General features: G+C 54.2%; 2 protein-coding genes across 6 annotated transcripts in view; one reads left to right on the forward strand and one right to left on the reverse strand.

Annotated features, from left to right (window-relative positions):
- DENND1C (DENN domain containing 1C) overlaps positions 1-17,976 on the forward strand; it is a 24,654-nt gene extending 6,678 nt beyond the window's left edge. For 2 of the 4 annotated variants that reach the window (XM_032252077.1, XM_032252076.1), the window contains exons 2-23: positions 3,511-3,575; positions 3,661-3,704; positions 3,850-3,899; positions 5,305-5,424; positions 5,512-5,581; positions 6,664-6,744; positions 6,837-6,902; positions 6,993-7,046; positions 7,160-7,270; positions 8,411-8,511; positions 8,597-8,642; positions 8,764-8,865; positions 8,950-9,075; positions 11,972-12,076; positions 13,437-13,527; positions 13,623-13,663; positions 14,830-14,901; positions 15,535-15,579; positions 16,437-16,544; positions 16,742-16,809; positions 16,946-17,153; positions 17,270-17,975. In XM_032252077.1, the coding sequence (XP_032107968.1) occupies positions 3,856-3,899; positions 5,305-5,424; positions 5,512-5,581; positions 6,664-6,744; positions 6,837-6,902; positions 6,993-7,046; positions 7,160-7,270; positions 8,411-8,511; positions 8,597-8,642; positions 8,764-8,865; positions 8,950-9,075; positions 11,972-12,076; positions 13,437-13,527; positions 13,623-13,663; positions 14,830-14,901; positions 15,535-15,579; positions 16,437-16,544; positions 16,742-16,809; positions 16,946-17,153; positions 17,270-17,869 (2,259 nt within the window). In that variant the 5' untranslated portion in view covers positions 3,511-3,575; positions 3,661-3,704; positions 3,850-3,855 and the 3' untranslated portion in view covers positions 17,870-17,975. Of the gene's footprint in view, positions 1-804; positions 948-3,510; positions 3,576-3,660; positions 3,705-3,849; positions 3,900-5,304; positions 5,425-5,511; positions 5,582-6,663; positions 6,745-6,836; positions 6,903-6,992; positions 7,047-7,159; positions 7,271-8,410; positions 8,512-8,596; positions 8,643-8,763; positions 8,866-8,949; positions 9,076-11,971; positions 12,077-13,436; positions 13,528-13,622; positions 13,664-14,829; positions 14,902-15,534; positions 15,580-16,436; positions 16,545-16,741; positions 16,810-16,945; positions 17,154-17,269 lie in introns of those variants that run through there. The other 2 variants (XM_032252073.1, XM_032252074.1) reach the window with 2 other exon arrangements.
- On the reverse strand, positions 15,002-23,388 carry CRB3 (crumbs cell polarity complex component 3). 2 transcript variants are annotated; one of them, XM_032252079.1, is made up of 6 exons: positions 22,963-23,384; positions 21,216-21,442; positions 20,820-20,995; positions 19,984-20,063; positions 19,048-19,191; positions 15,002-15,397 (listed from the first exon to the last, which is right to left on the reverse strand). In XM_032252079.1, exons 3-6 carry the CDS (start codon positions 20,899-20,901, stop codon positions 15,314-15,316), a joined length of 390 nt encoding a protein of 129 aa, XP_032107970.1. In that variant the 5' UTR covers positions 20,902-20,995; positions 21,216-21,442; positions 22,963-23,384; the 3' UTR covers positions 15,002-15,313. The 2 variants fall into 2 exon arrangements, with proteins under 2 accessions (XP_032107970.1, XP_032107971.1); XM_032252080.1 differs by lacking the exon at positions 15,002-15,397 and adding an exon at positions 18,242-18,707 and having other exon boundaries at positions 22,963-23,388.
- Between the last annotated feature and the right edge of the window lie 821 nt (positions 23,389-24,209).

Consider the following 24,209-nt stretch of genomic DNA (forward strand, 5'->3'; position numbering starts at 1 on the left):
CTCGGCCTCCCAAAGTGCTGGGATTACAGGCGTGAGCCACCGCGCCCAGCCTTTTTTTTTTTTTTTAGAAATGGGGTTTCTCCATGTTGGTTAGGCTGGTCTTGAACTCCTAACCTCAGGTGATCCACCTACCTTAGTTTCCCAAAGTGCTGGGATTACAGGCATAGGCCAACACGCCAGGCCCCAGCTATAATTTTTGTAGCTTTTTGTGGACACAGGGTTTCTCCATGTTTCCCAGGCTGGCCTCGAACTCATGGTCTCAAGAGATCCTCCCACCTTGGCCTCTCAAAGTGCTGGGATTATAGGCATGAGCCACCTCGCCCGGCCTGGAGCTATGTTCTGGCCGTAGGACTCGCTGTCTCTCTGCGTCCGTCTGTCATCCCTGGCTGTTCTAGGCTGTTTGTGCTGGTGACTTTCTGAGTGTGTGTCTGTCTGTCCGTCCCTGCGCCTGCACTCTGTGCTCTTTGTCCCCGTCCCTGGCACCCCACTGTCCACTTTACAGGTAGCTCCCTCTGGTGGTCCTATAGTGACCGTCCAGGGCAAATGGAACAAGGGAAAGAAGAGTTAAGAGAAGGGGAAGCATTTTACTAATAGACAAACCGTGAATCTTGGCTGCTGCAGAGCAGGGAAGGAGATACAAGGGCCTGGGCTTGATGCGAGGGACAAGACATGATCCAGCCTGGTGGGATGGAGCCGGGGGTCTGGCTTCCCAAGCTGACTACTTATTACCCACCCATCCCCAACATAATTAGCAGGCAGGATGCCTGGGTTTCTCACAGGGGGTGGGGGCAGGGCCTCTGTCCGGGGACGTCACCCGTTAAACTTCCTCTCTCAGCCACACAGGAAGCTGAGCCAGCTTGGGGCCCAGCACACACAGGCCCCCCAGGACCCCTGGGGAGAGGGCCCCGCTGGGCTGGCCCTGCAGGGACCATGGGATCCAGAGCTGAGTAAGAGCTGCCCTATCCCTCATTCTCTAGTACAAGATTCCCAGGCTGGGCCTGAGCCGGGGCAAAGGGGAGCTGGGGCTGGAGCAGGCCCAGGAGGTGCCATGACCCGCAGGGGCAGGTGGCTGGAATCGGACACTCTGCTGGCCTCCGCTGTGACCTTCACTCTGGGACAGGCCACTCTCTGTCTCCTCTCTCTGTCTCTCTCTCTCTGTCTCTCTCTCTCTCTCTCTCTCTCTCTCTCTCTCTCTCTCTCTCTATCCAGCCTCTGTGATTATGTCTATAGCTCTGTGGATGCATGTACCGTCTTCAGGGGGTCCATGGGGTTGGTGATCAGGGCAGAGGGGAGGCTGGGTGTTCATATGAGTGGGTGATCGTGTGTGACTGTGTCGGCATAAGGGTGAAGTGCTGGGCATCCCATGTCGGGGACTGTGATTGCAACCGGGAAGGACAGTGTGTGTAGCTGATCTCCCTCCAGGCCTCCCTATCTCTCTCCTTGAGCCCAAGTTTGCATCTTCTGATTGATATAGGGGCAGGGGAGGAAAGCAGAGATTTCAGGGCTTACAGTAAGGACCCAAGTATCCTGCCCTCCTTTCTCTGATGAGACATATGGGATCAGCCATCAGGGTCCCATGGGGTCTAGCACATAGAGACACACAGACAGGCTGAAAGGCTGCCAGTTACCCAGCGACACTCACAGCTGCACAGGAAGCTACAGATGTCATTCACTTGCTCGGGCACACACGCTCAAATCTATACAAGAAAATATAGGCCAGGCACGGTGGCTCAAGCCTGTAATCCCAGCACTTTGGGAGGCCAAGGCGGGTGGATCACGAGGTCAAGAGATCGAGACCATCCTGGTCAACATGGTGAAACCCCGTCTCTACTAAAAATACAAAACATTAGCTGGGCATGGTGGCACGTGCCTGTAATCCCAGCTACTCAGGAGGCTGAGGCAGGAGAATTGCCTGAACCCAGGAGGCGGAGGTTGCGGTGAGCCGAGACCGCGCCATTGCACTCCAGCCTGGGTAATGAGTGAAACTCTGTCTCAAAAAAAAAAAAAAAAGAAATTATAGATATCGTGACCAGGTGTGGTGGCTCACATGTAATCCCAGCACTTTGAGAGGCCAAGGCAGGCAGATCATCTGAGGTCAGGAGTTCAAGACCAGCCTGGCCAATAAGGTGAAGCACCGTCTCTGCTAAAAATATAAAAATTAGCTGAGCGAGGTAGTGGGCACCTGTAATCCCAGCTACTAGGGAGGCTGAGGCAAGAGAATAGCTTAAACCCCAGGAGTGGAGGTTGCAGTGTGCTAAGATTGTGCCACTGCACTCCAGCTTGGGTGACAGAGCAAGACTCTGTCTCTCTTTTTTTTTTTTTTTTTTTTTTTTAGATGGAGTCTCACTCTGTATCCCAGGCTGGTGCAATGAGGAGATCTCGGCAGGAGATCCCAGGTCCTGGTTCAAGGCATTCTCCTGCCTCAGCCTCCAGAGTAGCTGGGATTACAGGCACAGGCCACCATGCTCAGCTAATTTTTGTATTTTTAGTAGAGACGGGGTTTCACCATGTTGACCAGGCTGGTCTTGAACTCCAGACCTCGTAATCCGCCTGCCTTGGCCTTCCAAAGTGGTGGGGTTACAGGCGTGAGCCACCGTCCCTGGCCGTTTTTTTTTTTTTGTTTTGTTTTTTTGGGGAGGGGATGGAGTTTCACCCTTGTTGCCCAAGCTGGACTGCAGTGGAGTGATCTCAGCTCACAGCAACCTCCGCCTCCCGGGTTCAAGCGATTCTCCTGCCTCAGCCTCCCCAGTAGTTGGGATTACAGGCATGCACCACCATGCCGGGCAAATTTTTGTATTTTTTAGTAGAGACGGGGTTTCTCCATGTTGGTCAGGCTAGTCTCGAACTCCTGACCTCAGGTGATCTGAGTACCTCAGCCTCCCAAAGTGCTGGGAATACAGGGGTGAGCCACTGTCCCCAGGGAGAGTCCATCTCAAAAAAAAAAAAAAGAAAATATAGATGTTATTCACTTAGCTTGGGACTGTGCAGACTGCCCACTATATCTGGGCAGTCCCACCCCACCAACAGAGGGGACAGTCTCATCTTTTCAAGCAGACAGCAGACAGGGTGACACACACACTGCTTGCTCACACAAGCCATGCACTCAGTCACACACAATCAGACAGCCACACATACACAGTCACACTTTCTTTTTCTTTTTTTTTTTTCTTTTTATAAAGATGGTGTTTCACCATGTTGGTCAGGCTGGTCTTGAACTCCCAACCTCAGGTGATCTGCCCGCCTTGGCCTCCAAAGTGCTTGGATTACAGGCACAAGCCACCACTCCCAGCCCATTGTCACACTTTCTCACTCCATCCTGTACTTGTGTGCACAATTAACATTGCTGCACACACAGCCTCACACCACCACACACTCACAGCCGCAAACCCCTTGAGTCACACACATGCTGACACACTTGTTGCATGCCCACACAACCACATTGGTGTGCAAAGTGGCAGACAACCACACAGGCACAGAAGCAAGACTCTGGACCCCTTCTGCATCCCACAGAGGGGACTCCCCTGCCGTGTTTGACTGGTTCTTTGAAGCCGCCTACCCTGCCTCCCTGCAGGAGGGTGAGTTGGGAGCTTGGGAGTGAGGGAGTTGGGAGGAGAGGGGAGGCCGGGGTTGCTGAACTTAGAGACCTACTGTCTTCTACAGATCCCCCCATCCTGCGGCAGTTCCCCCCAGACTTCAGGGACCAGGTATTCAGGCTGGCTCCTCCCCCCCACCCCCCCACCCCCACACCACCCAGGGTCAGGGACGATCCCCCAGGGGAAGGGGACTCTGTGTCTTGGACCTGGGCCCAACCTGAGCGGCCAAGCAGTCTGCGCTTTTCTTCACCTCCAGGAAGCTATGCAGATGGTGCCTAAATTCTGCTTCCCTTTTGATGTGGAAAGGTATGGAAGGGCAGGGAGATCCAAGGACTTGGGGACTCAGATCCCTCAGGGGCCCCAATGACTCAGGCATCTGGAAACCCATACACTCAAGGACCATGAGACTCAAAGACTCAAACACTTGGGGTCCCTGAGAACTTAGGGACATATATGCATTAGCATCCAGGGACTCAGACACTCGGGGACCCAAAGATCCAGGGACTCAGGGCCCCAGAGACCCAGGGATTCAAGGACCCAGGAACTCAAGAACCCAGGGACTCAGGAATGCAGGAACTCAGGGACCCAGGGACTCAGGGACACAGGGACCCAGGGACCCAGGGACACAGGGACCCAGGGACCCAGGGACTCAGGGACTCAGGGACACAGGGACATAGGGACTCAGGGATACAGGGACCCAGGGACTCAGGGATACAGGGACCCAGGGACCCAGGGACCCAGGGACTCAGGGACCCAGGGACCCAGGGACTCAGGGACCCAGGGACCCAGGGACTCAGGGACCCAGGGACTCAGGGACTCAGGGACACAGGGACCCAGGGACTCCGGGACTCAGGGACCCAGGGACCCAGGGACCCAGGGACACAGGAACTCAGGGACTCAGGGACCCAGGGACTCAGGGACCCAGGGACTCAGGGACACAGGGACCCAGGGACACAGGAACTCAGGGACACAGGGACTCAGGGACCCAGGGACTCAGGGACCCAGGGACTCAGGGACACAGGGACACAGGAACCCAGGGACACAGGGACCCAGGGACACAGGGACCCAGGGACCCAGGGACCCAGGGACTCAGGGACCCAAGGACTCAGGGACACAGGGACCCAAGGACTCAGGAACCCAGGGACCCAGAGACTCAGGGACACAGGGACTCAGGAACCCAGAGATCCAGAAGCCCAGAGATCCAGGGATTCGGGGACCCAGGGACCCAGAGACGCAGGGACTTAAAGACACAGAGATTCAGGGACTCAGGAATCTAAGGACTCAGGAACTCAGGAACCCAGGGACCCAGGAACTCAGGGATTCAGGGACTCAGAGACTCAAGGATTCGGGGACTTGGGAACCCAGAGACTCAGAAATACGGGGATTCAGGAACACAGAGACACAGGGACCAAGGGACTTAGGGATTCAGGAATTCAGGAACCCAGGGGCTCAGAGACACAGGGACTCTGGAACCCAGAGATCCGGGATCCAGGGATCTAGAGATCCAGAGACCCAGAGGTCCAAGGACCCAGAGATCCAGAGACCCAGAGATCCAGGGACCCATGGATCCTGAGACCGGGAGACCCAGGCATGCAGGGATTCTGACAACTAGAGACCTATATACCCAGGGTCCCAGGAGCTTTGTTGGGGTGGGGGGAATCCTCAGACAGCAGTGATGCCCAGGTCTCTCTAACAGCCCTTCCCACTCCAGGGAGCCCCCCAGCCCCGCCGTGCAGCATTTCACCTTCGCCCTCACAGACCTTGCCGGCAACCGCAGATTTGGTTTCTGCCGCCTGCGGGCGGGTACCCAGAGCTGTCTCTGCATTCTCAGGTGTGGGATATGGGGGTTGGGGGTGGGGTGGGGGATGGGAAAAGCTGAGGCCTAGTGACACTTCGTGAACTTATCCTCTCTCCACAGCCACCTGCCTTGGTTCGAGGTGTTTTACAAGCTACTGAACACAGTGGGAGACCTCCTAGCTCAGGACCAAGTGAGACCAGCCCCTCTCTCACTCCTGTAGGAGTCCCAGCCCCCACCCGCCAAGCCCCCAACCCCTCTCAGATTTCCCAGGCCTGGCGGGCACATCATGTCACACCTGTAGTCTCAGCACTTTGGGAGGCTTAGGTGGGAGGATTGCTTGAACCTAGGAGCTTGAGACCAGCCTGGGCAATGAGTGAGACCCCCTTCTCTACAACAAAATAAGTAAATTGGCTGAGTGCGGTGGCTCACACCTGTAATCCCAGCACTTTGAGAGGCCAAGGTGAGCGGATCACCTGAGGTTACAAGAAAAAAATTAAAAATTTTAAAAAGCCAGACAGGTGGCTCACACCTGTAATCCCAGCCCTTAGGGAGGCCAAGGCAGGAGGATCTCTTGAGCTCAGGAATTCAAGACCAGCCTGGGCAACATAGGGAGATCGTGTCTCTTTTTTTGAATTATTATTATTTCTTTTATTTATTTCTTTTTTATTTATTTTTTTAAAGATGGGGTTTCACCATGATGGCCAGGCTGGTCTTGAACTCCTGACCTCAGGTGATCCACCCGCCTCGGCCTCCCGAAGTGCTAGGATTACAGGCGTGAGCCACCGCGCCCGGCCTCTTTTTTTTTTTTTTTAAATAGATGGGGGTCTCGCTATGTTGCCCAGGCTGGAGCGCAGTGGCTATTCACAGGAGCGATCCCACTACTGATCATCATGGGAGTTTTGACCTGCTCCTTTTCCAACCTGGGCCAGTTCACCCCTCCTTAGGCAACCTGGTGTTGCCCGGCTTCCGGGAGGTCACCATATTGATGCCGAACTTAGTGCGGACACCTGATCAGCATAGCGCACTACAGCCCAGAACTCCTGGACTCAAGCGATCCTCCATCCGAGTAGCTGGGACTACAGGCACGCGCCACAGCGCCCTGCTTTTTAATTTTTTTTCCCAAAAAAAAAAAAAAAAAAAAAAAAAAGAACTCCCAGGCCTGAGCCTTACCTGACCTGAGCTCCTCCCACACCCCTCAAGCTTAGTCATGGCCCTTGGAATCCCCAATCCACCTCTGGCTCAGCCACCCCCATTCCCCCACCTCCCACCCAGGTCTCCGAGGCAGAGGAACTTCTTCAGAATCTGTTGCAGCAGTCCCTGCCGGAGCCCCAGGCCTCAGTGGGGCTGGAGCTGGTGAGTAGCTCCCATTCCCTGGGCGCTGGACCTTAGGTGGATGGGAAGGCTGCGTCTCAGACCTGATGACCACAGTCGTACCTCTTCCCCAGGGCAGCGGAGTCACCGTCTCCAGCGGGCAGGGCATGCCGCCCCCTACCCCGGGGAATAGCAAGCCGGTGAGCGGGGCTTGGGGACCCTGGAAGGTCGGGGATCCAGGTGAGGCCAGCCTCCTAACTGATTGGTCCCCACGCCAATACCCCCACCAGCTTTCTTGCTTCGTGGCCCCGGACTCCGGCCGCCTACCATCCATCCCTGAGAACGTGAGTGGGGACCCGGGAGGGGTTTCTGGGGGTGTGAACAGGTCCCGAAACCCAAACGGGGGATGCAAGATCCAGGGGCCCGTCCACGCCCAGCGCGCCTCTCTGATCCTCAGAGGAATCTAACGGAGCTGGTGGTGGCCGTGACCGATGAGAACATCGTGGCGCTGTTTGCGGCGCTCCTGGCCGAGCGAAGAGTCCTGCTCACCGCCAGCAAACTCAGCACCGTGAGGCGTGGCCCGCCGGGCTGGGGGTGGGGCAGGGCCTGGTTCCGCCCCCTCGGGGAAGCGGGAGGGACAAAGGGGCTGATTCCTGGCTCTAACCCCACTGCTTGGGACCTGAAGGCGAAGTCTTGGCTCCGCCACCTCGAAGGTCTTCAGAGAGTTAAATTCTAGCCCCGCCCATGTGGGAGGGGCCTGCGCTGCAGCGGCTCCTCTTTGGGAGTACTAAGCACAGGCTCCACCCACTATGGTCTGGCTCCACCCCTCCGGATACTCAGGGACCCTGAGAACTAGGGACCTATACACATGGGGATCCAGGGACCCAGAGACCCAGGGACTCAGGGACCCAGAAATCCCGGAACCCATGGAACCCCTAGGAATAGAGATTCAGATAACAAGGGACCCAAAAAACTAGAGATGCATACTCCCAGGGAGTCTAAGACCCAGGAGGGGGAAACTGGCTCCACCCCTAGGGGCGGGGTCAAATTATTGCATTTCAGCTCCACCTCTTTGGGTGGGGCTCCATCTGGCTCCACCCCTAGAGTGGGAGCCAAATAGTTTCATTCTGGCCCCGCCTCTTTGGATGGGTTTAGGTCGTGGCTCCACCCCTAGGGGTGGGACAAGGGCGGGATACATTATAGCTCCACCTCTTTCGGGGTGGAGTTCGTGGAGGATCAGTCCTAGCTCTACCTCTATGCTGGAAGACCCAGGGGAGTTGCCTATTAACTGCACTCCCTTAGAGAAAGAATGGGACAGGATAAGTCCTGGCCTCACCTGCTTAAAGCACTGTAAGTAGCCAAATTCCTGGTCTCCACATGATTTCTTTTTTTTCTTTTTTTTGGGCGGGGGGATGGAGTCTTGCTCTGTCACGCTGCTGGAGTGCAGTGGCACGCTCTGGTCTCACTACAACCTCTGCCTCCTGGGTTAAAGCAATTCTCTTGCCTCAGCCTCCCGAGTAGCTGGGACTACAGGCGCGCGCCACCACGCCCAGCTAAACCACATGATTTCTAAAGGGGTTTGAGTTGTCACTCATTACCCAGCAGCGGATGGGGACGGGGAATAGGAGACGGGACATAGGAAATGCCTGGAGAGACCCCGTGCAGGAGGGTCCAGACCCTGACTCCACACCCTGCCATCGCTCCCTAGCTGACCTCGTGCGTCCATGCGTCCTGCGCACTCCTGTACCCCATGCGCTGGGAGCACGTCCTGATCCCCACGCTGCCGCCGCACCTGCTGGACTACTGCTGGTAAGCGAGGGGAGCTGGGAGGGGCAAGGCCTGGGGGCAGGGCCTGGGGGCGGTGCCTACATGACCCCATCCCCTCCGTCCACAGCGCACCCATGCCCTACCTCATTGGAGTGCACGCCAGTCTCGCCGAGGTAAGCACCGATCTACCCAGATGGTGGGGACGTGAGAGTTCCCCCTCCCCCTACATCCCCAGATACCCTCCTTTGCTAAAGGATCCTCGGGCTCTGAGCAGCCGGCCCTGCTTTTCCGCAGAAAGTTCGAGAAAAAGCCCTGGAAGATGTCGTGGTGCTGAACGTGGACACCAATACATTGGAGACGGCCTTTAACGACGTGCAGTCGCTGCCCCCAGACGTGGTCAGTGTTGCCCCTCCGTCCCTCCTGCCCCGGGAGACGGGCGCCCCACACCTGCCCACTCAGGGCTACTCTCCTGCGCTCCAGGTGTCCCTGCTGAGGCTCCGGCTCAGGAAGGTCGCCCTGGCCCCCGGGGAAGGGGTGTCTCGTCTCTTCCTCAAAGCCCAGGCCCTGCTCTTCGGGGGATACCGAGATGCCCTGGTCTGCAGCCCGGTGAGCAGCGGGAACGTTGCGGGAGAGGTCTCGTGGGTTCCTGAATGAGTCGCTGAATGAATCGCAATGATAATGATAGGTACAGGGGCCGGGCGCGGTGGCTCACGCCTGTAATCCGAGCACTTTGGAGACTGAGGCAGGTGGATCACAAGGTCCAGAGTTCAAAACCAGCCTGCCAAGATGGTGAAACCCTGTCTCTACTAAAAATACAAAAAAAAAAATAGCTGGGCGTGGAGGCAGGCATCTGTAATCCCAGCTACTCGGGAGGCTGAGACAGAGAATCACTTCAACCTGGGAGGCGGAGGTTGCAGTAAGCGGAGGTCACACCACTGCACTCCAGCCTGGGCAACAAGAATGAGACTCCGTCTTAAAAACAAATAATCTTAATCATAATCACAGGTACAATAGATGGCCAAAGGCAGTGGCTCACACCTTGTAATCCCAACACTTTGGGAGGCTTGAGCCCAGAAGTTCAAGACCAGACTGGGCAAACCCACCCCTCTATGTTTTTTTGTTTGTTTGTTTGTTTTTGAGACAGAGTTTCTTCCACCCCCCCCCCCCCACCCTGAGACAGAGTTTCACTCTGTCACCCAGACTGGAGTGCAGTAGCGCAATCTCAGCTCACTGCAACCTCTGCTTCCCAGGTTAAAGCGATTCTCCTCCCTCAGACTCTCCAGTAGTTAGGAATACTACTCAAGAGTCTGAGGGAGGAGAATCGTGCACCACCACACCCAGCTAATTTTTGTAGTTTTAGTAAAAACGGGGTTTCTCTATGTTAGCCAGGCTAGTCTTGAACTCCTGACCTCAGGTGATCTGCCCGCTTTGGGCTCCCAAAGTACTGGGATTACAGGCTTGAGCCACCATGCCCGGCCACCGTCTTTTTTTTTAATTAAAATAATAATGGAGGGGCAAGGAAAAATAATAATGATGATGATGATAGGTAGCATTAATGAAGTGCTTACTTTGTGCTTCTGTTTGCCCGTCTGTAAAATGGGACCCAAATAGTGCCACCCAAAAGGATATTGGAATCAGTGAATCAGCATCTTCCCTGCACTTTGAATCGTACCTGGCATACAGCAAGCACTCAATAAATGCTGGCTTCTACTACTGTTATTCTCTCATTTAATGCTCATACATTTTGAGAAGGATACTGTGACATTCCCATTTTCCATATGAGTAAACCAAGGCTTGACGGGTCCACAGTGGGTGAATGTTGAAGCCAGGACCTTGCTCTTTGAAGTCCCCTCCTCTATTTTTCACCAACAATCCACAAAAACTGGGGGTTTCCAGTATCACTTGAGCATCTGGCGTTCTTGTCATCTCTGCATTCTGAATCTGCACACCTAACCACCCACTTCCTCTGTCTCCACTCTGAATGGACCCCATAATTGTTTGCCTGAAATTAATGCAATGATCTCCCCCACCCCTGGGACTCCCTCACAAGGAGGCTTCTTTTTTTTTTTTTTTTTTTTTGAGACAGAATCTTCCTCTCTTGCCCCAGGCGCTGGAGTGCTGTGGCATAATCTCAGCTCACTGCAACCTCCGCCTCATGGGTTCAAGTGATTCTCCTGCCTCAGCCTCCCAAGTAACTGAGATTACAGGCACATACCACACCACATTGGCCAATTTCTGTATTTTTTTTTCGTTTTTTTTTTGAGACGGAGTTTTGCTCTTGTTACCCATACTGGAGTGCAAAGGCGCTATCTTGGCTCACTGCAACTTCTGCCTCCTGGGTTCAAGCAATTCTCCTGTCTAGCCTCCTGCATAGCTGGGATTACAGGCATGCACCACCATGCTGAGCTAATTTTGTATTTTTACTAGAGATAGGGTTTCTCCATGTTGATCAGGCTGGTCTTGAACTCCTGACCTCAGATGATCGGCCTCCCAAAATGCTGAGATTACAGGCTTGAGCCACCGTACCTGGCAGTTTTTGTATTTTTAGTAGAGACGGGGGTTTCACCATGTTAGCCAGGCTGGTCTCGAACTCCAGACCTCAGGTGATCTGCCCACCTCATCCTCCTGGAGTGCTGGGATTACAGGCATGAGCCACCACTCCTGGCCCTCTGCAAGCAGGCATCTGCCTTCACCTCCCAGAGTCTGTCCCCCCTGCATTGGCCAAAGGTCACTACCAGCGAACGCCTGAGTCAGATCACGTCCCTCCCCTGCCTACAGCACCCCAGGGCTTCCACCTTACTTGAGACAAATGCTTAAATCAGCCAGATCAGTGACTCACATCTGTAATCCCAGCACTTTGAGAGGCCAAGGTGGGTGGATTGCTTGAGCCCAGGAGTTCAGACCAGCCTGGGAAACATAGTGAGACCCTGTCTCCACAAAAAGTACAAAAATTAGCTGGGCATGGTGGTGTGCACCTTGGTCCCAGCTGCTTGATAGACTGAAGTGGGAGGATCACTTGAGCTCAGGAGGCAGAGGTGGCAGTGAACAGAGATCGCACCACTGCATTCCGACGCATATGACAGAGTGAGACCCCAACTCAAAAAAAGAAATGGGGGCTGGGTGTGGTGGCTCATGCCTGTAATCCCAGCACTTTGGGAGGCTGAGGCGAGCAGATCATGAGGTAAGGAGTTCGAGACCAGCCTGGCCAACATGGTGAAGCCCCATCTCTACTAAAAATACAATAGCCGGGCATGGTTGTAAGTGCCTGTAATCCCAGCTACTCGGGAGTCTGAGGCAGGATAATTGCTTGAATCCAGAAGGTGGAGGTTGCAGTGAGCCAAGATTGAACCACTGCACTCCAGCCTGGGTGACAGAGCAAGAAGCCCACACAGGGTCAGGCACACAGCAGGTGCCTAATCAATGTTTGCTATATAAATATATAGTAGAATGAGGGAGGGACAGGAGCACCGCAGGGAGCTCAGAACTCTGACGCTTCTTCCAGGGCCAGCCAGTGACCTTCAGTGAGGAAGCCTTCTTGGCCCAGAAGCCTGGGGCACCCCTGCAGGCCTTCCATCGGCGGGCTGTGCACCTGCAGCTGTTCAAACAGGTATGCCAGAGCCCTGAGGGTGCAGCCGGGGCTGGAGGTGGACTGCTGAGTCCCCGAGGGCTGGTCTGAACTGGCAGGGTTGAGGGTAGACTCCTGGGTCCCTGAGGGTACGGCTGGAGACAGTCCAGCAGGATCCCCCACTCCCGGGCTCCCAGGTGGGGAAGGATTGACCTCCTGGATTCCTAAAGATGGGAGCCCTGGCCAGGCTAGGTGGCTCACACCTGTAATTCCAGCACTTTTGGAGGCCCAGGAGGGTGGATCACCTGGTCAACATGGTGAAACCCTGTCTCTACTAACAATACAAAAATTAGCTGGGCACGGTGGTGTGCATCTGTAATCCCAGCTACTTGGGAGGCTAAAGCAGGAAAATCACTTAAACTCAGGAGATGGAGGTTGCAGTGAGCCAAGATCGCACCACTGCATTCCAGCCTGGTGACAGAGCAAGACTCTGTCTCAAAAAAAAAAAAAAAAAAAAAGAAAGAAAAAGAAAAAGATAGAAGCCCCAACTCCTGGGTTCCTGGGGGACAAGACCTATCCTAGGTCTGAGGGAAATCAGGGTGGGACCAAATTCCCAGGTCCCTAAGCAAGTATCTTCCTGGGACTAGGGTGTCTGTCTGAGCTGGACTCCAGAGCAGGCAGGTCCCAGAATTTCCCGAGTCCTAAGGATATGGGGGGAGGGCTGGTAGTTGGGGCTGAACTTCAAGGTTCCTGGGAAAAGGTAGCTTGGACCCCTAGATTGCTAAAGATGGGGTCAACCTACTCTTGGCTCACTGAGAGCTGGTGGGTAGATCTAAAGGGGGCAGAATTCCATTTCTGGGTCCCTGCAAAGGGTGGAGCTTGATCCCTGGGAACAGGTCCTGACTTGGGGAGGGAAGAAAAGGTGGAATCTCTGCTTCCTAAAGTGGGAGCTCCAGGCCAGGGGCAGTGGCTCATGCTTGTAATCCCAGCCATTTGGGAGCCTGAGGCCAGCAGATCATCTGAGGTCAGGAGTTCGAGACCAGCCTGGCCAACATGTTGAAACCCCGTCTCTACTAACAATACAAAAATTAGCTGGGTGTGGTGGTGCATGCCTGTAATCCCAGCTACTCGGGAGGCTGAGGCAGGAGAATAGCTTGAACCTGGGAGGTGGAGGTTGCAGTGAGCCAAGATTGCACCACTGCACTCCATCCTGGGTGACAGAGCAAGACCCTGTCTCAAAAAAAAATAAATAAAATAAAGTGGGCTCCAGTTTCCCAGGTGCTTGGGAATGGGCAGGTTGGAGGCCAGAGACGGCTTCTACATCTTGACGGCAGACAGGCTGTGATGTCCTGGGATTCCAACGTGTCTGCTGCTACTTCTCATTTACTGTCCCCCACCGCAGTTCATCGAATCCCGATTGGAGAAGCTCAACAATGGGGAGGGCTTCTCAGATCAATTCGAGCAGGAGATCTCCAGCTGCGGGGCCTCCTCAGGTGAGCCCTGAGTCCAGCCCCTGGCTCCCCTCACCCACCTCCACCCCCAGCCTCAGCCAGCCTTTGGTGACCTCCAAACTCTCTCCTTACTCCAGGGGCCCTTCGATCCTATCAGCTCTGGGCCGACAATCTGAAGGTAAGACCACAAAAACAATAGGACGGGCGGGGTGGCTCATGCCTGTAATCCCAACGTTGGGAGGCGGAGGCAGAAGGATTGCCCAGACCAGAAGTTTGAGACCAGCCAGGGCAACATGGCAAAACCTCATCTCTACTTCAAAAAATACAAAAGTTAGGCTGAGCGAGGTGGCTTACGCCTGTAATCCCAGCACTTTGGGAGGCCAAGGTGGGTGGATCACGAGGTCAGGAGATCAAGACTACCCTCGCTAACATGGTGAAACCCCGTCTGTACTAAAAACGCAAAAAATTAGCTGGGCATGGTGGCACATGCCTGTAGTCCCAGCTACTTGGGAGGCTGAGGCATGAGAATCGCTTGAACCCAGGAATCAAAGGTTGCAGTGCGCCAAGATCACACCACTGCACTCCAGCCTGGGCGACAGAGCAAGACTCTGTCTCAAAAAAAAAAAACAAAAACACACAAAAACACAATTAGCCAGGTGTGGCTGTAGTCCCAGCTACTCGAGAGGCCTAGGCGGAAGGATGGCTTGTGCCCAGGAGGCAGAGGTTGCAGTGAGATCATGCCACTGCACTCCATCCTGGGTGACAGAGCAAGACCCTGTCTCAAAAACCACTTGTTGGCTGTGCACGGTGACTCGTGTCTGCAATCCCAGCACTTTGGGAAGCCGAGACAAGTGAATTGCCTGAGGTCAGGAGTTTGAGACCAGCCGGGCCAACATGGTGAAACCCCATCATCTCTACTAAAAATACAAAAATTATCCAGGCGTAGTGGTGGGTGCCTATCATCCCAGCTACTCAGGAAGCTGAGGCAGGAGAACTGTTTGAACCCAGGAGGCGGAGATTGCAGTGAGCCGAGATGGCACCACTGCATTCCAGCCTGGGTGACACAGCAAGACTCTCAGGAAGCCAAACAAACAAAAAAAACTCTGTTCTTTGAGACTCCACCTCAAAAAAACAAAAACACTTGTTAAGGATGTCTCATTCGATTAATTTAATCCCATGACAGTCACCAGGTAGGGTCATGACTATGATCATATTCATTTATAGAGGTGAAAAAATGGGGACTCAGAGAGGGAAAGGGGCTTGATCAGCATTCCACGACCTGGGATGCGGAGGTGGGATGGATCTGGCCCGAGCCTCTCTCCCTTGGTATCTTCTCTCCCCCAGAAAGGTGGAGGTGCCCTCCTGAATTCAGTCAAGGCCAAGACCCAACCAGCCGTCAAGAACATGTACCGCTCGGTGAGACTGGGCTGGGCAGGCCACTCTTGCTGGGATGACGAGGGGGATTGGACAGAAGATACTTTGATCTCCTAAGGGATGGAACATTTTGACCCCAGCAGACACTTCAAACGCACATGATTTAATAAGAACTGAACCAGCAGTTAAACCATTCACAAATCTTCCCCCTTCTATTTTGTGTTTGTGATACTCATTGTGGGAATTCTACCCTTCCCCTTTAAAACCGACAGCCAAGGTTCACTGACAAACATTCCTTGTCCTCCGATGCTACAATTCCAGCTTCTACCTTTTTTCCCCCAAGCCTAGAAGTTTCCTGATGCCAATTTTTGTAGCTTGAAACTGTCCATGCGATTTTATTCTTCGCCGCTGTGAGACAGGAACGCTTTGCCATGTTGCTTTACTGCTCCCCATTTTATTTCGGGATGACTTCCTCCGGGAATACTTGTTTTATATTAGTCAAAGGGGTGAAAGTTTGCACTGACTTCTTAGGTGGTGTCTGGGGGGTGGTGAGCATATTTGAGACGCGGAGATGGACAGATGGCAAGATAACGCTATCTTAGGGGACAGAAGTCTGAGCTCTCAAATGCCCAGGATCTCGTCACCTCAGGTAATTCTCCCTCTGCTCTTTAATAGGCCAAGAGTGGCTTGAAGGGAGTACAGAGCCTTCTAATGTATAAGGTAAGACCAGCTGGCCTAGCGCAGTGGCTCACCCCTGTAATCCCAGCACTTTGGGAAGCCGAGGCAGGAGGATCACTTGAGCCCAGGAGTTTGAAACCAGCTTGGAAAATATAGTGGGACCTTGTCTCTAAAAAAAAATATTTAAAATTAGCTGAGCATGGATGCCTTGAGCCCAGGAGGTGGAGGTTGCAGTGTGCTGAGATAGTGCCGCTGCATACCAGCCTGGGTGACAGAGAGAGACCCTGTCTCAAAAACAAGAAGACAGGCCGAGCCTGGTGGTTCACGCCTGTAATCCTAGCACTTTGGGAGGCCGAGGTGGGTGGATCACCTGATGTCAGGAGTTCAAGACTAGCCTGGCCAACATGGAGAAACCCCATCTCTATTAAAAAATAATAATAATACAAAAATCAGCCAAGTGTGGTGGCAAGCATCTGTAATCCCAGCTACTCAGGAGGCTAAGGCATGAGTATCGCTTGAACCCAGGAGGGGAGGTGGAGGTTGCAGTGAAACGAGATCATGCCCTGGCACAGTGGCTCACATCTATAATCCCAGCACTTTGGGAGGCCGAGGCAGGTGGATCACTTGAGGTCAGGAGTTCTAGACCATCCTGACCAACATGGTGAAATGTCTCTACTAAAACTACAAAATTAGCTGGGCATGGTGATACATGCCTGTAATCCCAGTTACTTGTGAAGCTGAGGCAGGAGAATCACTTGAACCTGGGAGGCCGAGGTTGTGGTGAGCCAAGATCTCACCATTGCACTCCAGCCTGCGCAACATGAGTGAAACTGTCTCAAATGGTGGCCTGGGGGGAGGTTCCCTGGCAGAGGTTCCCAGTTCATGCATTCTCTTCCCAGGATGGGGACTCTAACCTGCAGAGAGGGGGCTCCCTGAGAGTCCCAGCCCTCACCAGCCGCTCAGACCGCCTGCAGCAACGCCTTCCAATCACTCAGCACTTTGGACGGGTGAGAGTGCCCCTCCCCCACGCACACACCTGGAATTGTCACTGAATCCTCCACCCATCCCAGTCCCTATCCAGACAGCTCACCTCCTCCTTCAACTCCCGATAGTTGGCACCCACTTCACACTCACCTTCCTCCAGCAAGCCTCAGCCCCTAAACTCTGCAGCCTCCTGAGGTCTTATGGCCCTTACCCTTTGCAGAATCGGCCCCTTCGCCCCAGCAGGAGACGCCGACTGGAAGAGGGACCTTCTGAGCCCCCAGGGGTGGGGTAAGACTAAAGCGGAACAGCAGTGTTGACAGTGGGAGGCTAGGACTGAGGGGGAGGAGGATTCCCAAACTCCAGAGCAGCCCCACCAGGGCTGGGGGTCTTGGGCAAATATCTGAGGCTGCCCATCCTCACCCAGGACACCCCCTCTAACACCTGAGGATGAGGGGTGCCCGTGGGCAGAAGAAGGTCTGGACAGCAGCTTCTTGGGATCTGGAGAAGAACTGGATTTGTTGAGTGAGATTCTGGACAGTCTTAGCGTGGGAGCCAAGAGTGCAGGCAGCTTGAGACCAAGCCAGAGTTTAGACTGCTGTCACAGAGGAGACCTGGACAGCTGCCTCAGCCTGGTGAGAGCCTCGCCCACTCCCCCACCCCTACCCGTCTTCCCCTAATGGTCCATCCGACTTGTCAGCCCCTCTGACATCTAAAAGCCACAACTTCCCTATCCCTCCATCCCACCCAGCCCAACATACCAAGATGGCAACCAGACGATAAGAAACTACCAGAGCCCCAGCCCCTGTCCCTGTCCCTGCCGGCAGACTTGCTGTCCCTGCAAAACATCCCATCTTTGGATGCCACCAGCTCCTCAAAGGACCCCAGGTCCCAGCTGATACGCTCAGAGTCTGACCACCACGTCATCTCTCCATCTCAGACCTCACCAGCCTCTGCAGACCTACGCATCTGGGGGTACCCCAAACCCTCTACTCTCATAGATCCCCTAATTCTTCAGGCAGCTGAAGATTCTAGAGCCCAGGAAAATCCCACTTCCTGGCTCTCCCCCACACCCACCCAGCCCAGCCCTCCAGAAAGCCCCCAAATTCTGGCCCCCACAAAGCCCAGCTTTGATACGGCTTGGACGGCCCAGCTCCTTGATCCTTCCTCAGACCCCACTTCCCTGGAGAACCCCAGAGTCCAGCCTCCCAAGGCCTTGCTAGCAGAGCACGCTCCTCTCCAACCACTTGAGGGACCAGGAGCCCCAGATTCCCCCACCAGAAACTGGCAAAAGCCCCAGCCCAGCAGCCGGTCCAGAGTGGCTGATCTTAAGAAGTGCTTTGAGGGTTAAGAATGGAGTCCAGCCGGGCACAGTGGTTCATGCCTGTAATCCCAGCACTTTGGGAGGCTGAGGTGGGTGGATCACCTGAGACCAGCCTGGCCAACATAGTGAAACCCCGTCTCTACTAAAAGTAACAAATTAGCCGGGTGTGGTGGCACATGCCAGTAGTCCCAGCTACTCAGGAAGCTGAGGCAGGAGAATCGCTTGAACCCAGGAAGTGGAGGTTGCAGTGAGCCGAGATCACGCCACTGCACTCCAGGCCTGGGCACCAAACTGAGACCCCAACAAAAAAAAAAAAAAAAAAAAAAAAAAAGAATCAGGAGTCCAGGGGAGACCCCAGTTCCCTCAATAAAGCCGTAAGAGCCCAAAGCTGTCTTTTTCCTGGTGAATTTTTTGGTGCCCTCACTCTGCTCAGAAACCCATCCCACCCACCTCTGTCCCTCCAAGGGCAGCCTCTCTAACTGGCTCCCAGCAGGGAAGCCTCTGATCCCCTAGGTTCCTTGCAACAGTTCCTCTTGGCATTTGTCACTTCCATCTAGGCTAATGCCCCCACCAGCTCAAGCACAAAAAAGCTTTTATTACACCTCACTACTAATTTTATATAAATATATAAAAGTGAATAGCCCCATCCTCCCTTGACCTCAGGGGCAGAGTCTTTGAAGCACTTTCTTCCCTGCTATTCTTAAGCACTGGGTGGATCTGACTGCCCAGAGAGGGCACTGCCTTTCCCCAAGGTCACACAGCAATGAAGGGAGACAGATGCAGGAGAGGGGACCTAGATGGGCAGGCAGCCCCGCACCGTCTCCTTGGAGTCCTGAGGGGCCCGGGCCTCGGCCGCATGAGAGAACTGAAAGAAAGGAGAGGGGGTTGTGGGGCCTGCAGGACACGCAGAGAAAAGTTGGTTCCGCAAGCAGGGCGGTGGGTCCCGAGCCCCAGCACCCTGAGCTGCAGGCACAGCCAAGCAGAGGCAGCATGCTACAGAGAGCCCGCCAGGTGGGTGCCCCAGCCTCTCCCCCAGAGTCCTGCTGAGCCATCAGAGGCTGGTGTCCCGGTGGCAGCTGCGGTGTACAAGCCAGCACCCGGCATTCCTGGGTAGTGTTGGTGGCTGCAGCAGGCCCCAGCGTTCAGATGAGCCGCTCCTCTGGCGGCAACTTGAGGTTGGGGGTCGGTGGCACACGGGCACCCACCTGCTCCTCGCTGCTGGGCCGGTAGGTGCCCTCCGTCTGCCGCTTCTCCCGAAGCTTCCGCACCAATAGTGCCAGCCCCACCGCCAGGAGCAAGGCGGCCAGGATGGAGAAGACCACGATGATGGCAGTGATGGCCCCCTGAGACTGCAGAGAGGGGACAGGTGTGAATCACGTGAGCCAGGGGAGCCTGTCCACCTCCACCTGAATGGCATCGCCCTCCCCTTTCCACCCCTTCCCCCCCCCCACACACATCTGCCACTTTTGGTAATCTGGTCCCCAAACTGGTGCTTCCTGGATCCCTGCCTACCTTGTCTGGCTTTGTTGTTTTTTTGTTTTTTGTTTTTTTTGAGACAGAGTCTTGCTCTGTCACCCAGGCTGGAGTGCAGTGGCACCATCTCAGCTCACTGCAACATCTGCCTCATGAGCTCAAGCAATCTCCCTGCCTCAGCCTCCCGAGTAGCTGGGATTACAGGTATGTGTGCCCCGACGCCTGGCTAATTTTTTGTATTTTTAGTAGAAACGGAGTTTCACCATGTTGGCCAGGCTGGTCTCAAACTCCTGACCTTGTGATCCGACCGACTCAGCCTCCCAATGTGCTGGGATTATAGGAATGAGTCACCACGCCCGGCAGGGACTCCTGCTTTCATCACATCCACCAAGTCTGAGCTCCTTGCTCCCCACCCACCTGAGAGGCATGTGGAGTTTCTGAGCCCCCACACCTGACAGGTGCAGTATTCTTGTCTACGACATCCAGGGTCTCCTAGTCTTCCTGGTCTAAGTCTTTAGGTCTCTCCTACTTAAAACTCTCCAAAGCTACCCTGACCTGCCACCTCTGGGGAAAGGAGGTGTCCTGTCCTCTCTGCATGCTAATGCGCTATATGTGTGATCCCTGGATAATATCCTTGCTGCCATCTTCCCACACAGCCCTCCACTCACCAGGGTGCCATGGGAGCTGGAGCTCGGGCTGGTGGATGCAGGCAAAACAGTGCTACTCTCATTTGCAGAAGGGATAGTTACTGTGGAGGGTGAAGGCAGTGAATAAATCAGTCTCCATCTTTCTGTCCCATCCCTACCCACCTGCACCTGCTTGGGACACTCCCTTTCACCACCCCCCAGCAGGCAATTCAAACTACACCCCACTGAGCCTTTCATTCGCACACAGTGTGTGCCCTGCAGGTAGGACACGTTCCTCTAGGTGTTTGCTCCTCCAGACGTTCCCCCACCCCACCCCAGCCCAGCAGAACCCAGCACGGTGTCCAGAAGCCCAACCTTCCCCCACTCACCTCTCGGCCCTGGTCCCTTAAGGATCTGGGCGGGTCTAGCTCTTCCCTGGAGTGTCTGACTCACACCTTCCCCCAGGCTCCCGAAACGAATCTAAGACTGAATGACTGGGGTCTACCCCTTCAGCCAACCGGGTCGACTGGGCTCGGCAGACTTTCATCCCAGTTCACCCAAAACACCTGCACTATCCCAAGACTCAAGTACACAGCCCTTACCTTCCCCTAAGTCCTACTTACGAACCTCCACTCCAACACCCAATTCCACCCCACTCAGGAACTCAGGTCTCCTGGACCAACTCCCACTGTCCAAGGAAGAAACTAGAAATCCTAAACCCCCCCACCCCTAATTCGTAGACCCCTCCCCAAGGTATTGCCCGCTCCCCAATTCTTGACCCTCTCTGTGCCTCAGATACCCAACGCTTCTAAGCCACATCCCCAGCAGAGACCCAGGAATCCGGACCCCTCCCCCCAGCGCTCTCAGCCGGTACCTACTTTGGCCCCACACTCGGCCCCAGCGGGCCAGCAGGAACGGCAGGCCCAGCGCCAAAAGCAGCCCCAGGCCGGGGTTCGCCATGGGCTGGGTGGCGGGTTGGCAGCGCCGAGGAAGGGGCTTCTCGCACGCGCCCCTCCTACCGCATCTCCGGCCGGGGGCACCTGCGACGGGGCACCTGGGAGCGGGGAAGGAGAGAGGCCCGGGCTTTAGGATTGGGGTCTGGACACTGGCGCCAGGGCACCCATGAGTCCCCGCCCCGCACCAGCCGCCAGAGGTCAGTGATTAAAGATTAACTCCAGGGAGCGCGTTCCTGGGCTCGGGAAAGGAAGGGGACGGGACGGGGGAGGGTGGAGGGGCGAGGGGGGCAGGCCTAGCGGTGCGTCCTGCCTTCCTACCTGGCCCGGGCGTCTTTGACCTAGCTCAGGTTCCTGGTCCGTGTCCCTCCCTCGAACCCTCGGTCCGTCGGTCGGGCTTTCGGTCCGATCCCACCGGCTCCGCCCGCTCACGTGACCCGGAAAGTTTAGTCACTTACCTGGGAGGAGAGCGCACTTCCGGCTTGTGCACCTGAGCCTTGATGAGAGGGCGGAGCCAAGAAGGGGGCGGGGCCGCGCTGCCGGCGCACCTGTAACGGGAACCCAGTCCTGTCAGGGGGATGGAGGGAGGGAGACGGCGAAGGCGAGCAGGTGTGAAGAGGACGTAACACCTGCATTGCAAGCACATTTGTAGGAGCGCACAGGTGTGGAGACGCAAGGAGTATGTCAGTAAGTACCCGTGCACAAGGCATTCTTGCCTAGGGCAGACTTGGATGGGGAGTGCTTAATGTCAAAAACACCTGCCTAGGCGCAATGACTCACGCTGTAATCCCAGCATTTGAGAGGCCGAAGCATTTGCTTGAGGCCAGGAGTCCGAGATCAGCTTGAGTAACACAGTAAGACCTCTGTCTCTACAAAAAAAATAATAAGAAAGTAAGCCCGGCGCCAGAGTGACGTGATCCTGTAATCCCAGTGCTTAGAAAGGCCAAAGCAAGAGAATCACTTGAGGCCAGGAGTTCGAGATCAGCCTGGGCAACACAGGGAAGCCCTATCTTTACAAAAAATATAAGAAAATTAGCCGGACGTGATGGCGCGCACTCCTACTTGGGAGGCTGAGATGGGAGGATCGATTGAGCCCAGGAGTGGAGGTTACAGTGAGTGCACTATGATCGTACTACTGTATTCCAGCCTGGGTAACAAAATGAGACCATCTCTTGAGACCTATGGGGAACCAAGCCTGTACAGAAGACTCCTATACGGGTGTCCACATATAAGAAGAGCATACAGAAAACATCTGGCTGACCATGGTGGCTCACCCTGTAATCCCAGCACTTTGGGAGGCCAAGGCAGGCAGATTATGAGGTCAGAAGTTTGAGACCAACCTGACCAACATGGTGAAAACCCGTCTCTACTAAAAATACAAAAATTGGCTGGGCTAGGTGACACGCCTGTAATCCCAGCTACTCAGGAGGTTAAGGCAGGAGAATCGCTTGAATCTGGGAGGTGGAGGTTGCAGTGAGCAGAGATCATGCCACTGCACTCCAGCCTGGGCAACAAAGCAGACTCCATCTCAAAAAAAAAAAAAAAATTAACTGGGTGTGGTTGCGGGCCCCTGTAATCTCAGCTACTCCGGAGGCTGAAGCAGGGGAATCTCTTGAATCCCCAGACACAGAGGATGCAGTGAGCCGAAACTGCTCCATTGCACTCCAGCCTGGACAACAGTGAAACTCCATCTCAAAAGAAAAAGTCTGCATTGAGTTACATCTATATGAAATATAAGAAAATGGATACATACCAGGGTGGAAAACATCGCTATAGAACACACTTGCATTATCACAAACATAAGGCACTCTGGTGTGGAACAGACCTGTTTTGGGAACACATCTGCACGGCTCACCTATGAAATGTACAGCACTTGTATTGGGGAATTCTTGGGTGTCAGTGTCTTGTAAATACCTGTATGAGACACACCTGCATTTAAGTATACCTGTATGGGACTCGGTTATATGGAAACATACCCAGATGGGTGTATCTTAACTGAAATACACCCATGGGGAGGGAGACTGTAGAATGCATTCATGGGTGGAAGGAAACCTGTTCAGAAACATACCTGTGAGGTAAGAGAAAGTGCCTTGGAGGAGGAACACCTGTATGAAATTGAGCTCAAATGAGAGGAAGAACTTGGAACATCTTCGTGAGGCACATTCACATAGATGCACATCTTTGTGTAAAACCAGCAGGGCAGTGGCTCACATATACTGAGTCCCACCTGTCAAAAATGCATCTGTGAGAAAATACCTCTTGGGGGCATGTACATGGAAAACATCTCTGTAGCTCTCTATTTTGTATGGCACCTGGAGGGAACAACTGTGATTAAAAACATCTGCTAGAGGAGCCCCTTAGAGGAGCCTCATTTGTCTGGGGCACACCTGTTCCAGCACACCTGTCTAGGCAGAGGCTGGGCGTGAACCAAATGTGTTCTCACAGATGTATCTTTGTTTTATTTCTTTTTTAAAATTTATTATTATTATTGTAGAGATGGAGGACTTGCTATTGCCCAGGCTGGCCTTGAACTCCTGACTCCAAGTGATCCTCCCACCTTGTCCTCCCACAGTGCTGGAATTAGAGGCCTAAGCCATTGTGCCCGGACAATGCTGTATCTTTGGATAAAGGATGATGATAATAACAAGACCCCTCCTGAGGATTGTTGGCTGATGAGTGATGATTAAAGAATAATTAGGCCAGGCCGGGCGCGGTGACTCACACCTGTAATCCCAGCACTTTGTGAGGCTGAGGCGGGAGGATTACCTGAAGTCAGGAGTTTGAGACCAGCCTGGCCAATATGGTGAAACTCCCATCTCTACTAAAAACACAAAACTTATCTGGCGCCTGTAATCCCAGCTATTTGGGAGGCTGAGGCAGGAGAATCACTTGAACCCGGGAGGCCGAGGTTGCAGTGAGCCGAGATCGCGCCATTGCACTCCAGCCTGGATGACAGAGTGAGACTCCATCTCACACACACACACACCAAAAAAAAAAAAAAAAAAAAAAAAAAAAAAAAAGATAATTAATTCCTTCTAGGGTATAGAGTGATGACTAAGGATCCCAGACCTCTTTAAACCCCCTACTTTTCCTCTTAGTGGGCATCAGAACATTTCCTTATCTGCAAAGTGGGATCCCAGTTCCAGCTACCTTATAGGGTTTGGGCAAGGACGACGCTAGAGGTGAGTAAAAGCCCTGGCACGTGCAGCGCACTGAATCAAAGTGAGCTTTTGTTATTATTCGCTGTCAAGTGGTCTGTGCTCCCTTCCCCCTAATGGTGGATCGAGAAACTGCGCCTGAAACTAGCAGTAGAGA

Source organism: Sapajus apella, unplaced genomic scaffold (genome assembly GCF_009761245.1).
Source record: "Sapajus apella isolate SASKATOON/1434 unplaced genomic scaffold, GSC_monkey_1.0 scaffold77, whole genome shotgun sequence".
NCBI classification, from domain to species: domain Eukaryota; kingdom Metazoa; phylum Chordata; class Mammalia; order Primates; family Cebidae; genus Sapajus; species Sapajus apella.